The 14,334-nt window shown below is 50.7% G+C and overlaps 1 protein-coding gene across 1 annotated transcript in view; it reads left to right on the top strand.

The window, feature by feature from the left end:
* The window catches only part of dnah12 (dynein, axonemal, heavy chain 12), a 129,998-nt gene that overhangs the window by 95,006 nt on the left and 20,658 nt on the right, over positions 1-14,334 (top strand). Inside the window, exons 52-59 of the mRNA XM_078413765.1 lie at positions 741-881; positions 3,843-4,084; positions 5,410-5,557; positions 7,327-7,472; positions 8,493-8,707; positions 9,526-9,718; positions 10,731-10,923; positions 12,911-13,083. Coding sequence (XP_078269891.1) covers positions 741-881; positions 3,843-4,084; positions 5,410-5,557; positions 7,327-7,472; positions 8,493-8,707; positions 9,526-9,718; positions 10,731-10,923; positions 12,911-13,083 — 1,451 coding nt within the window. The remainder of the gene's footprint in view (positions 1-740; positions 882-3,842; positions 4,085-5,409; positions 5,558-7,326; positions 7,473-8,492; positions 8,708-9,525; positions 9,719-10,730; positions 10,924-12,910; positions 13,084-14,334) is intronic.

Raw genomic sequence — 14,334 nt, forward strand, 5'->3', positions numbered from 1 at the left:
GTTGGTACGCAACCTCCTTTAGGCGAACAAACTCGGCCCCGCTCCCCGAACACACTCCGTTAGCCTACACTGTCCCGGACTACAGCGGCCCGCGGGCCTAATACGGGACAAGGGCGGGACAGTTGGCGACCGTAGTCGGCACGGACATTGTGGGCCGAAGATTCCTGACTGTCCTGTCGTATGGAAACATTATTGAACTTTGATATATTAAATTTTATCTGCATCATTTTAATCTGTATCTCAGTCCTGGTGGGCAACAGATTTTTCAATTATCGAGCCTCTGTACCCGCAGTAAAACACCATTGTTGTTATTTAGGGGAGGGGAAGAACAATGAGGTGCACACCCAAACGACAGAGGAATGAATGAACTCGCGGCATGAGAAACATGTTATGCTTTTTCACCCAGAGAGTTGTGAATCTGTGGAATTCTCTGCCACAGAAGGCAGTGGAGGCCGATTCACTGGATGGATTTAAAAGAGAGTTGGATAGAGTTCTAGGGGCTAGCGGAATCAAGGGATATGGGGAGAAGGCAGGAACGGGTTACTGATTGTGGATGATCAGCCATGATCACAATGAATGGCGGTGCTGGCTCGAAGGGCCGAATGGCCTCCTCCTGCACCTATTTTCTGTGAAGATTTTTTCCTACTCAAAGTGTTTTTAATGGGGTAATGTTAACCTTGCATTCTGCCGGCCTTCCTGTGAAGGATGTGATGTGCACTGTGCTAATTCCACCCGCACAGGTAGCGGTCATGCAAAAGATCCGCGCCGAGTACCTCACCAATCCCGACTTCGACCCGCAGAAGGTGGTGAAGGCGTCATCCGCTGCGGAAGGACTGTGCAAGTGGATTCTTGCCATGGAGGTGTACGACCGCGTGGCCAAGGTACTGTCCTCACGCCTCTGCAGTAACACACCCCTCACATAGTTGAGTTGAATTGAATACATCAAGTCAAGTCAAGTGAAGTTTATCTGTCACATATACATACACGAAGTGCAGTGAAATGAAAGTGGCAATGCCTGCGGATTGGGCAAAAAAATTACAATTGCAGCATATAAATTAAAATCAATACAGAAAAGAAAATTTAGTCCCTGGAGATATAATAGTTAACAGTCCTGATGGCCTGTGGGAAGAAACTCCGTCTCATCCTCTCTGTTTTCACAGCATGACAGCGGAGGCGTTTGCCTGACCGTAGCAGCTGGAACAGTCCGTTGCTGGGGTGGTAGGGGTCCCTCATAATGTTGCTTGCTCTGGATCTGCACCTCCTGATGTATAGGTCCTGCAGGGGGACGAGTGTAGGTCCCATGGTGCATTCAGCCGAACGCACTACTCTCTGCAGGGCCTTCCTGTTACATCTAATACATCTTATTAGCGAAGTATGTACACCTACAAGGAACGTGCCTTGGTGCTTTGCTCACAAGTAACATCACGACATACAGTGAACAAATAAGAATAAAACATTAAACATTAAAACATTAGCATTTGTCATCTTTGGCAAAATTAATAATGCAAGGATAAATATCTGGATTCAATCTGACCTTTCTGTCCTGGGCCTCCTCCATTGTCAGAGTGAGGCCCAGCGCAAATTGGAGGAACAGCACCTCATATTTCGCTTGGGCAGTTTACACCCCAGCGGTATGAACACTGACTGCTCTAAGGTATCACAAAATGCTGGAGTAACTCAGCAGGTCAGGCAGCATCTGGGAGAGAAGGAATGGGTGATGTTTCGGGTCGAGACCCTTCTTCAGACTGATGTCAGGGGGGCGGGAAGGATATAGGTGGAGACGGGAAGACTGGCAGAACTGGGAAGGGGGAGGGGAAGAGACTTCTCTAACTTCAGGCAGTCCCTGCTTTCCCTCTCTATCCCCTCCCCCTACCCAGTTCTCCCACTAGTCTTCCTGTCTCTAGACTACATTCTTTCTTTGTCCCGCCCCCTCCCCTGACGTCAGTCCGAAGAAGGGTCTCGACCTGAAACATCACCCGTTCCTTCTCTCCAGAGATGCTGCCTGACCCGCTGAGTTACTCCAGCATTTTGTGTCTACCTTTATTATCTGGATTGCAATCATTTTGATGACTGGATAGCACGCAACAAAAAAAAGCTTTTCACTACACTGACCCCAACCCTAACCCTAACTCTCGGTACACGTGTCAATAATAAACTAAATATCATAGAGCATGTTTCATGACAGCGCAGGAATGGGCCCTTCTGCCCACAATATCTGTGCCGAACATGATGTCAAGTTACACTGATCTCATCTGACTGCACATGATCCATATCCCTGCCCTTCCATGTGCCTATCTAAAAGCCTCTTAAACACCACTATCACATCAGCCTCCACCGCTGTCCATGGCAGCACATTTGCAGGCCCCCACCAAACAATAATAATTGGTTTAATAAACTTGTCCCACACATCTCCGTGAAACGTTACCCCTCTCACTGTATAACTGCCCTCTAATGTTGGTCATTTCCAATCTGGGGGAAAGGTTGTGGCTGTCTAGAGTTACGAGAGTTTTGTTGCCTTATGTCCCGAAACGCAACAATACAATTGTTATTTGCAGCATTTTTGCAGTTTTGATAATGGGAATTTATGTTAATCTGCTTTCTGTAAATTGGATAGTTCCAAATTATAACATTTCTAATTCTTCAGCATGGCTCATGAATATCGCGGTATTAACTTTGTTGCCGTGTGTTGAGTAATTAACTTGGTTTTCTAAGCAGATAATAGAATACTCGCGAGAGTTTCTCGTTATTCTCTTGGTAGCAAATTTAAATTCATTGCTTCTTGCCATTGTGTTGTTCCTCTCTAACTCCAAATATAGCAGATCATAAGGTCATAAGTAATAGGAGGAGAATTAGGCCATTCGGCCCATCAGGTCTATTCCTTCATTCAATCATGGCTGATCTATCTCCCCCCTAACCCCGTTCTCCTGCCTTCTCCCCATAACCCCTGACACCCAGATGTTAAAAATAAGGAACTGCAGATGCTGATTAATACACAAAAGGACACAAATGCTGGAGTAACTCAGCGGGTCAGGCAGCAACTCTGGAGAAGAAGGATCGGCAAAGGTTTGGGTGGGACCCTTCATCGGACTCTGGTAACATTTCGGTTCGAGACCCTTCAGATGGGTCCCCTCCTGAAACGTCACCTATCCATGTTCTCCAGAGATGCTGTCTGGCCCGCTGAGTCAGGATATTCATGCTATTGAGGGCGTGCAGCGTAGGTTTACTAGGTTAATTCCCGGAATGGCGGGACTGTCGTATGTTGAAAGACTGGAGCAGCTAGGCTTGTATACACTGGAATTTAGAAGGATGAGAGGGAATCTTATCGAAAGATATAAGATTATTAAGGGGTTGGACACGTTAGAGGCAGGAAACGTGTTCCCAATGTTGGGGGAGTCCAGAACCAGGGGCCGCAGTTTAAGAATAAGGGGTAGGCCATTTAGAACGGAGATGAGGAAAAACTTTTTCAGTCAGAGAGTTGTAAATCTGTGGAATTCACTGCCTCAGAAGGCAGTGGAGGCCAATTCACTGAATGCATTCAAGAGAGAGCTAGATAGAGCTCAAGGATAGCGGAGTCAGGGGGTATGGGGAGAAGGCAGGAACGGGGTACTGATTGGGAATGATCAGCCATGATCATATTGAATGGTGGCGCTGGCTCAAAGGGCCGAATGGCCTCCTCCTGCACCTATTGTCTATTGTGTTACTCCAACACTGTGTGAAACGTCACCTATCCATGTTCCCCAGAGATGCTGCCTGACCCGCTGAATTACTCCAGCACTTTTTGCATCTTTTTGTAAACTGCAGATGATATTGTGATCGGAAATGAGAGTGATTTGTCATTGTAGGTCGTTGCCCCGAAGAAGGCTCGTTTAAATGAGGCACAAAGGTCCTTGGCCGAGACCATGGAGATTCTGAACCAGAAGCGTGCGGAACTCAAGGACGTGGAAGATCATCTCGCTGATCTGAAAAAGACCTTTCTGGACAAGACTGAGGAGAAGGCACTGCTGGAGTTTCAAGTGGACCTGTGTGCCAAGAAGTTGGAGAGAGCAGCAAAACTCATTGGAGGATTAGGGGGAGAAAAGTCAAGGTTAGGTCATAGAGTGATACAGCGAGGAAACTGAGCCTTCAGCCCAGCTTGCCCACACTGGCCAACATGCCCCATCTACACTAGTCTCACCTGCCCACACCGCCCAACATGCCCCATCTACACTAGTCTCACCTGCCCACACCGGCCAACATGCCCCATCTACACTAGTCTCACCTGCCCACACCGGCCAACATGCCCCATCTACACTAGTCTCACCTGCCCACACCGCCCAACATGCCCCATCTACACTAGTCTCACCTGCCCACACCGGCCAACATGCCCCATCTACACTAGTCTCACCTGCCCACACCGCCCAACATGCCCCATCTACACTAGTCTCACCTGCCCACACCGGCCAACATGCCCCATCTACACTAGTCCCACCTGCCCATACCAGCCAACATGCCCCATCTACACTAGTCCCACCTGCCCACACCGGCCAACATGCCCCATCTACACTAGTCTCACCTACCTGCGTTTGGCCCATATCCCTCTAAACCTGTCTTATCCATGTACCCCTGTAAATGTTTCTTAAACATTGGGATAGTCCCTGCCTCAACTACCTCCTCTGGCAGCCTCCTCTGGTCCATACATCCACCACCCTTTGTGGTATATATATATATATATATATATACACACACACCGATCAGCCAAAACATTATGACCTGATGAGCCAAAACATTATGACCACCTGCCTAATATGCTGTTGGTCCTCCGTGTGCAGCCCCATACGCAGCAGGGTGCGATGCACTGTGTATTGTGACACATTCCTCCCATGACCACTATTAAACTTTTCTGTGACTTGTGCCACAGTCGACCTTCTGTCGGTTCGGACCAGACGGGATAGCCTTCGTTGCCCTCGCGCATCGATGAGCCTTGGGCGCCCAACACCCTGTCTGTCGCCGGTTTGTGGTTTGTCCCTCCTCGGACCACTGTCGGTAGGTACTCACCACTGCTGACCGGGAGCACCCCACAAGCCTTGCCGTTTCAGAGATGCTCTGACCCAGTCGTCTGGCCATAACAATTTGTCAAAAAGTCGCTCAGGTCTTTACTCCTGCCCATTTCTCCTGCATCCAACATGTCAACTTCACGAACTGACTGTTCACTTGCTGCCTAATATATCCCACCCCTTGACAGGTGCCATTATAACAAGATAGCCAAAGTTATTCATTTCTCCGGTCAGTGGTCATAATGTTTTGGCTGATCGGTATACATATTGTTGAGACGCGAGTATTTCGCTTGCCACTTTGCCGTGTGGAGATGGCCGTCTGATTCCTTGACCGTACGTGTGGTCTGTGCGTTACTGACGTCGTGTTTGCCTGCAGGTGGTCGAAGGCAGCCGATGACCTCCAGCTGGTCTACGATAACCTGACCGGAGATATCTTGGTGTCAGCAGGGGTGATCGCGTACCTGGGAGCGTTCACTGCAGCGTTCCGTCACGAGTGCATCGTCGACTGGACCACTATTTGCAAGGTACTAGCACGCATGTCGTCAGGCAGCTATTCTGGCAACCTTCAGCTGAACTATACAGACTGAGTTTGCCAACAATTGGAATGCAGTTTTGTATTTTCATAAGTTCATAAGGTCATAAGTGATAGGAGCAGAATTTAGGCCATTCGGCCCATCGAGTCTACTCCGCCATTCAATCATGGCTGATCTTTCTCTCCCTCCTAACCCCATTCTCCTGCCTTCTCCCCATAACCCCTGACACCCGCACTAATCAAGAATCCATCTATCTCTGTCTTAAATATCCATTCTCCAGAGATGCTGCCTGTCCCGCTGAGTTAGACAATAGACAATAGGTGCAGGAGGAGGCCATTTGGCCCTTCGAGCCAGCACCGCCATTCAATGTGATCATGGCTGATCATTCTCAATCAGTACCCCGTTCCTGCCTTCTCCCCATACCCCCTGACTCCGCTATCCTTAAGAGCTCTATCTAGCTCTCTCTTGAATGCATTCAGAGAATTGGCCTCCACTGCCTTCTGAGGCAGAGAATTCCACAGATTCACAACTCTGACTGAAAAAGTTTTTCCTCATCTCAGTTCTAAATGGCCTACCCCTTATTCTTAAACTGTGGCCCCTTGTTCTGGACTCCCCCAACATTGGGAACATGTTTCCTGCCTCTAACATGTCCAACCCCTTAATAATCTTATATGTTTTGATAAGATCTCCCCTCATCCTTCTAAATTCTTTCTCTCCCTCCTAACCCCATTCTCATGCCTTCTCCCCATCACCCCTGACACCCGCACTAATCAAGAATCCATCTAACTCTGCCTTAAATATCCATTCTCCAGAGATGCTGCCTGTCTCGCTGAGTTACTCCAGCACTTTGTGTCTGTCTCGGGTTTAAATCTGCATCTGCAGTTCCTTCCTTCACAAGTGTCTTTTACATGCCATGTATCTACACAGCGATTTGAAAAAAGAAGTTTTGATGGGAGTTTTATTTATACGGTGTGATACGATGGAGTTTTATTTAACCCAGGAGGGAACTTGAGCTGCCAGCAGTCATAAAACACAAGATACATGAAACATGGAATTAAAGTGACGAGTGGGAAGGATTGGGGGATGTGCAAAGATTGGGGAGAGGGGGTCGGTCTCAGTCTACCCCATGACAGAAGGGGGAGGGGTTGTAAACCACAGGGAAGAAGGTAGACACAAGATGCTGGAGTAACAGCGGGTCAGGCAGCATCTGTGGAGAACATGGATAGGTGACGTTTCACAGAGTGCTGGAGTAACTCAGCGGGTTATGTTTCTATGACTTCTCTCCAACTTCAAGTAATGCCCCCAATTCCTCCCTTGCTCACCCCAACCTCCTATGTTCACCTCCCCACTCACCTCACACTCATTTCCCATTACCCTTGTCATGTCATCAGGAATAGGAGTAGAATTAGGCTATTTGGCCCATCAAGTCTACTCCGCCATTCAATCTTGGCTGGACACAAAAAGCTGGCGTAACTCAGCGGGTCAGGCAGCATCTCTGGAGAGAAAGAATGGGTGACGTTTCGGGTCGAGACCCTTCTTCTCAACCAGAAGCGTCACCCATTCCTTCTCTCCCGAGATGCTGCCTGACCCGCTGAGTTACTCCAGCATTTTGTGTCTACCTTCGATTTAAACCGGCGTCTGCAGTTTTCTTCCTACACCGGGAAGAAGGGTCTCCACCTCTTCCGAGAGTTTTCTTTAGACTATCTGTATTTGTCCTTGAACGGCCTGCACTAACGACTCTGTTTGTCCTCTGCTCCCAGTCTAAAAGCATCCCGTCGTCAGGTGAATTTTCCCTGAGCAAGACGCTGGGCGACCCCATTATCATCCGGGCCTGGAATATCGCTGGGCTACCCACGGACAGCTTCTCAATCGATAACGGGGTGATTGTCAGTAACTCTAGGCGGTGGTGAGTATTAACCTCACAGCACGGTGGTGCAGCGGTAGAGTTGCCGCCTTACAGCGAATGCAGCGCCGGAGACCCGGGTTCCATCCCGACTACGGGTGCCGTCTGTACGGCATTTGTACGTTCTCCCCGTGACCCGCGTGGGTTTTCTCCGACATCTTCGGTTTCCTCCCACACTCCAAAGACGTGCAGGTTCGTAGGTTAATTGGCTTGGTGTATGTGTAAATTATGTAGGATATCGTTAATGTGCAGGAATCGCTGGTCGGCGCGGACTCGGTGGACCAAAGGACTTGTTTCTGCGCTGTATCTCTAAACGCTAAACTAGAGATGGCACTCTAGGCTAACCAGGGTGGCATTGTAGGCCCCAATGTTTGTCCTGTATGGGACCACCCTTGTACCGTATTAGGCCCGGGTGGCGCTGTAGGCCCGGGTGGCGCTGTAGGCCCCGACACTGTAGGCCCCGACACTGTAGGCCCCGACACTGTAGGCCCGGGTGGCACTGTAGGCCCCAACGCTGTAGGCCCCGACATTGTAGGCCTGGACGCTGTAGGCCCTGACACTGTAGGCCCCGACACTGTAGGCCCCGACACTGTAGGCCCCGACACTGTAGGCCCGGGTGGCACCGTAGGCCCCAATGCTGTAGGCCCCGACACTGTAGGCCCCGACACTGTAGGCCCCGACACTGTAGGCCCCGACACTGTAGGCCCGGGTGGCACTGTAGGCCCCGACACTGTAGGCCCCGTCAGTTTAGGTCCCGACATTTTAGCTCCGGACAGTCTAGGTCCGGAGGCCCGGGCGCCGCCTGATGGAGGTTGCGTGGCAACCCGCCTCCCGGCCCGGGCGGCCGCCATTGGTGGAGCGGGAGCACATGGCCTCTGGCTGGGTGAGGTCACGTGGGGCGCGGGGCGCTGACGTCACCTTGTCCCGTATTTGGGAGTGGGATAGTTGGCACCCCTAAGTGAAACGTGTTCATTCAAGTTGGAAAGGATGAATGACTATATATTTTGATTCTGCTGCGTTCAGGCCGTTGATGATTGACCCACAAGGACAGGCTAATAAGTGGGTGAGAAATTCAGAGCGGGATAACAAGCTGAGTATTATCAAACTGACCGACCTGGACTACATGCGCACCCTGGAGAACTGCATGCAGTTCGGCACGCCCCTGCTGCTGGAGAACGTGGCTGAGGAACTGGACCCTTCACTGGAGCCACTGCTGCTCAAACAGACCTTTAAACAAGGTAAATGCACACCCTACCTCTACCTGCACACGGTAGATGCACACCCCACCTGTACCTGCACACGGTAGATGCACACCCCACCTGTACCTACACAAGGTAGATGCAAACCCCACCTGTATCTACACAAGGTAGATGCACACCCCACCTGTGCACCCCCCTGTACCTGCACAAGGTAGATGCACACCCCACCTGTACCTACACAAGGTAGATGCAGACCCCCCCTGTACCTGCACACGGTAGATACACACCCCCACCTGTAGCTGCACAAGGTAGATGCACACCCCACCTGTACCTGCACAAGGTAGATACACACCCCACACCTGTATCTACCCAATGTATCAACCTCTCCTTACCTGTATCAACCTTTTAAACAAGGTGTCCAGACACCTGACCTGTATCTACACAATGTATTTACCCACTCACCTGAATCTACAAAAGGCATCCACCCGTCACCTACATCCACCTTTTAAACAAGGTATCCACACCCCTCACCTGTATCCACCTTTTAAACAAAGTTTCCACCCCTCACCTGCATCAACCTTTTAAACAAGGTATCCACTCCTTGCTCCATTGCCTCCCACACATTGTCCAGCCTCCCCTGCCACATACCTGCATCATTATCCAGCCTCCCCTGCCGTGTACCTGCATCAGTGTCCAGCCTCCCCTGCCGCGTACCTGCATCATTGTCCAGCCTCCCCTGCCGCGTATCTGCAAGGTTTGCATCACACCGCTCTCCGTGTTAGTTAGTTCCACCTTGTTTGTCTTCTTTGGTAACGAAGCTCGTAAAGAGATCCCCACAAATGTGTTTATTGTTCCAGCTGGCGTGGACTCTATTAAACTCGGTGATGCCATCATGGAGTATTCAATGGATTTCCGTCTTTATATTACAACAAAGCTGAGAAATCCGCACTACCTGCCAGAACTAGCAACAAAGGTGTCTCTGCTCAATTTCATGATTACCCCCGAGGGGCTGGAGGACCAGTTGTTGGGGATTGTTGTTGCTAAGGAGAGGTAAGCGAGGGCCTTTTACACAGCACGCTCTTCCCAAAATTATAATTAATCTTCTGACTTCATTAAAGCATCCTGGTGCAGCGGGTAGAGCTGCTGCCTCACAGCGCCGGAGACCCAGGTCCCATCCTGACTACGGGGGCTGTCTGTACGGAGTTCGTACCTTCTCCCCGTCACCTGTGTGGGTTTGTCCTGCCCCCTCCCCTGACATCAGTCTGAAGAAGGGTCTGAAGATGCTGCCTGACCCGCTGAGTTACTCCAGCACTTTATGTCTTGTCTACCTTTGATTTTAACCAGCAACTGCAGTTTTTTTGCAACTGGAAAAATCAAATACTAGATGGTCAAATACTAAGTTTTAGGTGAGAGGGGCAAAGTTTAAAGGAGACGTGCACAGTGATTTTTTTGTACACAAAGGGTGGTGGGGGCCTGGAACGCACTGCCAGGGTGGTGGTAGAGGCAGATACCATAGTGGCGTGTAGGGGTTGCCAAGTATCTCACTCAAAAATAAGGGACAAGGTGACATCACCACCCCGCGCCCCACATGACCTCACCCAGCCAGCGGCCACGTGCTCCCGCTCCACCAATGGCGGCCGCCCGGGCCGGGAGGTGGGTTGCTACACAACTTACGTTAGGCCGCGCCCAGGCCTCCAGACCTACACTGTCCGGATCTACACTGCCTGGACCTACAGCGTCCGGGCCTACATTGTCCAAACCTACACTGTCCAAACCTACACTGTCCGGGCCTACACTTCCGGATCTACACTGCCTGAACCTACAGTGCCCGGACCTACACTGTCTGGAGTTGCTGAGGTGTGAGTTTAATTGGCTTTGATTGGGGAGGGAGGTGTAGAATCTTCATGTTGACAGCTCAGTGCAGGCAGGAGTTGCTGAGGTGTGAGTTTAGTTGGCTTTGGTTGGGGAGGGAGGTGTGGACTCTTCATGTTGACAGCTCGGTGCAGCCAGGAGTTGCTGAGGTGTTAACCACATCTCTCTCTCCCTCCCCGCCCCGCGCCAGGCCTGAGCTGGAGCACGAACGCAACGCCTTGATCGTCCAGTCTGCGTCCAACAAGAAGCAGCTGAAGGAGATCGAGGACAAAATCCTGGAGACCCTCGAGGGGTCGGAGGGGAACATTCTGGAAGACGAGAGCGCCATTAAAATCCTCGACTCCGCAAAAATCGTGTCCAACGAGATTTCCAAGAAACAGCAAGTAAGACACAGTTCCTAGTCTGAAGAAGGGTCTCTGCCCAACATGTCTCCAGAGACGCCGCCTGACCCGCTGAGTTACTCCAGCTTTATGTGTCTACCTTCGGTTTAAACCAGCGTCTGCAGTTCCTTCCTACACAAGAAACGAGAGATTTGTCTGGGAGTTGTATTGGCTACATCAGTGGGCGTCAAAGGTTACGGGGAGAAGGCAGAAGGGTGGGGTATGAGGGAGAAATAAATCAGCCATGACTGATGGCGGAGCAGACTCGATGGGCCGAATGGCCTAATACTGCTCCCACGTCTTACGATCTTATCAATAATATTATTTTGGAAGAAGAGTCCCGCCCATTCTCTCCACAGATGCGAGGCACAAAATGCTGAGAGTAACTCAACGAGTCAGGCACTGAGTCCACGCCGACCGGCGATCCCCGATCCCCGCACATTAACACTATCCTACACACACCAGGGACTATTTACAATTTTACCAAAGCCAATTAACCTACAAACCTGCACGTCTTTGGAGTGTGGGAGGACACCGAAGATCTCGGAGAAAACCCACGCAGGTCATGGGGAGAACGTACAAACTCCGTACAGAGTTATGGGGCGGTCACGGTGGCGCAGCGGTAGAGTTGCTGCCTTACACCGACTTCAGTGCCGGAGACCTGGGTTTGATCCGGGCTGTCTGGACGGTGTTTGTACGTTCTCCCCGTGACCTGCGTGGGTTTCTCCGAGATCTTCAATTTCCTCCCACACTCCAAAGACGTACAGGTTTGTAGGTTAATTGGCTTGGTAAATGTAAAACAAATTGTCCCTAGTGGGTGTAGGATGGTGTTAATGTGCGGGGATCGCTGGTCGGTGCGGACCCGGTGGGCCGAAAGGGCCTGTTTACACGCTGTATCTCTAAACTAAACTAAAAAAAACTGAAGACGGCACCCCTGGTCAGAATGGAACCCAGGTCTCTGGCGCAGTCAGGCAGCAACTCTACCGCTGCACCACCGTGCCACACTATGTGTTATACTACACTATTACTGTACCATGCGGTGCTATACTATACTATATTATACCATGCTGTGCCATGCTATGCTATACCATGCTGTGCCATGCTATACCATGCTGTGCCATGCTATACCACACTGCCACGCTATACCATGCTGTACAATGCTGTGCCATGCTATACCATACAATGCTGTGCCAAGCTATACCATGCTGAGCCATGCTGTGCCATGTTATACCATGTGGTGCCATGCTATACTATACTACACCATGCTATACTATACCATGCTATACCACGCTGTGCCATACTATACTACGCTATGCTATTCTATGCCGCTATACTATACTATTACTATACCATGCGGTGCTATACTATACCATGCTGTGCCATGCTACACCACACTCTGCCACGCTATACCATGCTATGCTATACTATACCATGCTATACAATGCTGTGCCAGGCTATACTATACAATGCTGTGCCAAGCTATAGTATACTATACCATGCCACACTGTGCTATACTATACCATGCTATACCACACTGCCATACTATACTATGCCATGCCATACTATACCATGCTATGATATGCCACGCTATATCACGCTGTGCCACGCTACACCATGATGTGCCATGCTATACTATACCATACCTTGCCATGCTGTGCCATACTATACCATACTATACTATGCTAAACTATACCATACAATGCTATACTATACCATGCTATGCTACACTGTTATACTATACCATGCTATGCTACACTATACTATGCTATGCTATGCTACACTATACTATGCTACACTATGCTATACTATACCATGCTATGCTACCATATACTATGCTATACCATGCTATGCTGTGCTATGTTACACTATGCTATGCTATACTCTGCCACGCTATACCATGCTGTGCCACGCTATACTATACCATGCTGTGCCACGCTATATTGTACTATACCATGCTACACCATGCTGTAATGTTGATGGTGTGTGCCAGGTTGCGGAGAAGACGGAGCTGAAGATTGCGGAGTCGCGGGAGGGCTACCGACCCATTGCCAAGCACTCGGCCATCCTGTTCTTCAGCATCGCCGACCTGGCCAACATCGACCCCATGTACCAGTACTCCCTCAGCTGGTTCGTCAATCTGTACGTCAACTCCATCCACGACAGGTACGCCCACCGCACCAGCAACGGTTCCAACCGCGCAGTGACCTGTGAGTGAGTGGGTGAGTGAGTGAGTGTGTGGGTGGGTGAGTGGGTGAGTGAGTAAGTGGGTGGGTGGGTGGGTGGGTGAGTGAGTGAGTGGGTGGGTGAGTGAGTGGGTGGGTGAGTGAGTGTGTGGGTGGGTGAGTGGGTGGGTGAGTGAGTGGGTGGGTGAGTGAGTGGGTGGGTGGGTGAGTGAGTGGGTGGGTGGGTGAGTAGGTGAGTGAGTGGGTGGGTAGGTGAGTGAGTGAGTGGGTGGGTGGGTGGGTGGGTGGGTGAGTGAGTGAGTGGGTGGGTGGGTGAGTGAGTGGGTGGGTGGGTGGGTGAGTGAGTGGGTGGGTGGGTGAGTGAGTGGGTGGGTGGGTGAGAGGGGGAGTGAGTGGGTGGGTGGGTGAGTAAGTGAGTGTAAGTGGGTGGGTGGGTAGGTGAGTGAGTGGGTGGGTGGGTGGGTGGGTGAGAGAATGAGTGAGTGGGTGAGTGAGAGAATGAGTGAGAGTGAGTGAGAGAATGAGAGAGTGAGTGGGTGGGTGAGGGACTGAGAGTGAGTGCGTGGGTGAGTGAGTGAGTGAATGGGTGGGTGAGTGAGTGAGTGGGTGGGTGAGTGAGTGAGTGAGAGAATGAGTGAGTGAGTGAGTGAGTGAGTGAGTGAGTGAGTGAGTGAGTGAGTGAGTGAGTGAGTGAGTGAGTGAGTGAGTGAGTGAGTGAGAGAATGAGTGAGAGGGGGAGTGAGGGAGGGAGTGGGTGAGTGAGTGAGAGAGAATGAGTGAGAGAGTGAGTGGGTGGGTGAGGGACTGAGAGAGTGAGTGGGTGAGTGAGTGAGTGAGTGAGTGAATGGGTGGGTGAGTGAATGGGTGGGTGAGTGAGTGAGTGGGTGGGTGGGTGAGAGAGAGAGAGAGTGAGTGAGAGAGTGAGTGAGTGAGAGAATGAGTGAGTGAGTGAGAGAATGAATGAGAGGGGGAGTGAGTGGGTGGGTGAGTGAGTGAGTGGGTGAGTGAGTGAGTGAGAGAATGAGTGAGAGGGGGAGTGAGTGGGTGGGTGGGTGAGTGAGTGGGTGAGAGAGAATGAGTGAGAGGGGGAGTGAGTGGGTGGGTGGGTGAGTGAGTGGGTGGGTGAGTGAGTGAGTGAGTGAGTGAGTGAGAGAGAATGAGTGAGAGGGAGTGAGTGAGTGAGTGAGTGAGTGAGTGAGTGAATACGTTTATTGGCCTCGGAGAATCGCGA

The sequence above is a fragment of the Rhinoraja longicauda genome, chromosome 17 (assembly GCF_053455715.1).
Source record: "Rhinoraja longicauda isolate Sanriku21f chromosome 17, sRhiLon1.1, whole genome shotgun sequence".
NCBI classification, from domain to species: Eukaryota; Metazoa; Chordata; class Chondrichthyes; order Rajiformes; family Arhynchobatidae; genus Rhinoraja; species Rhinoraja longicauda.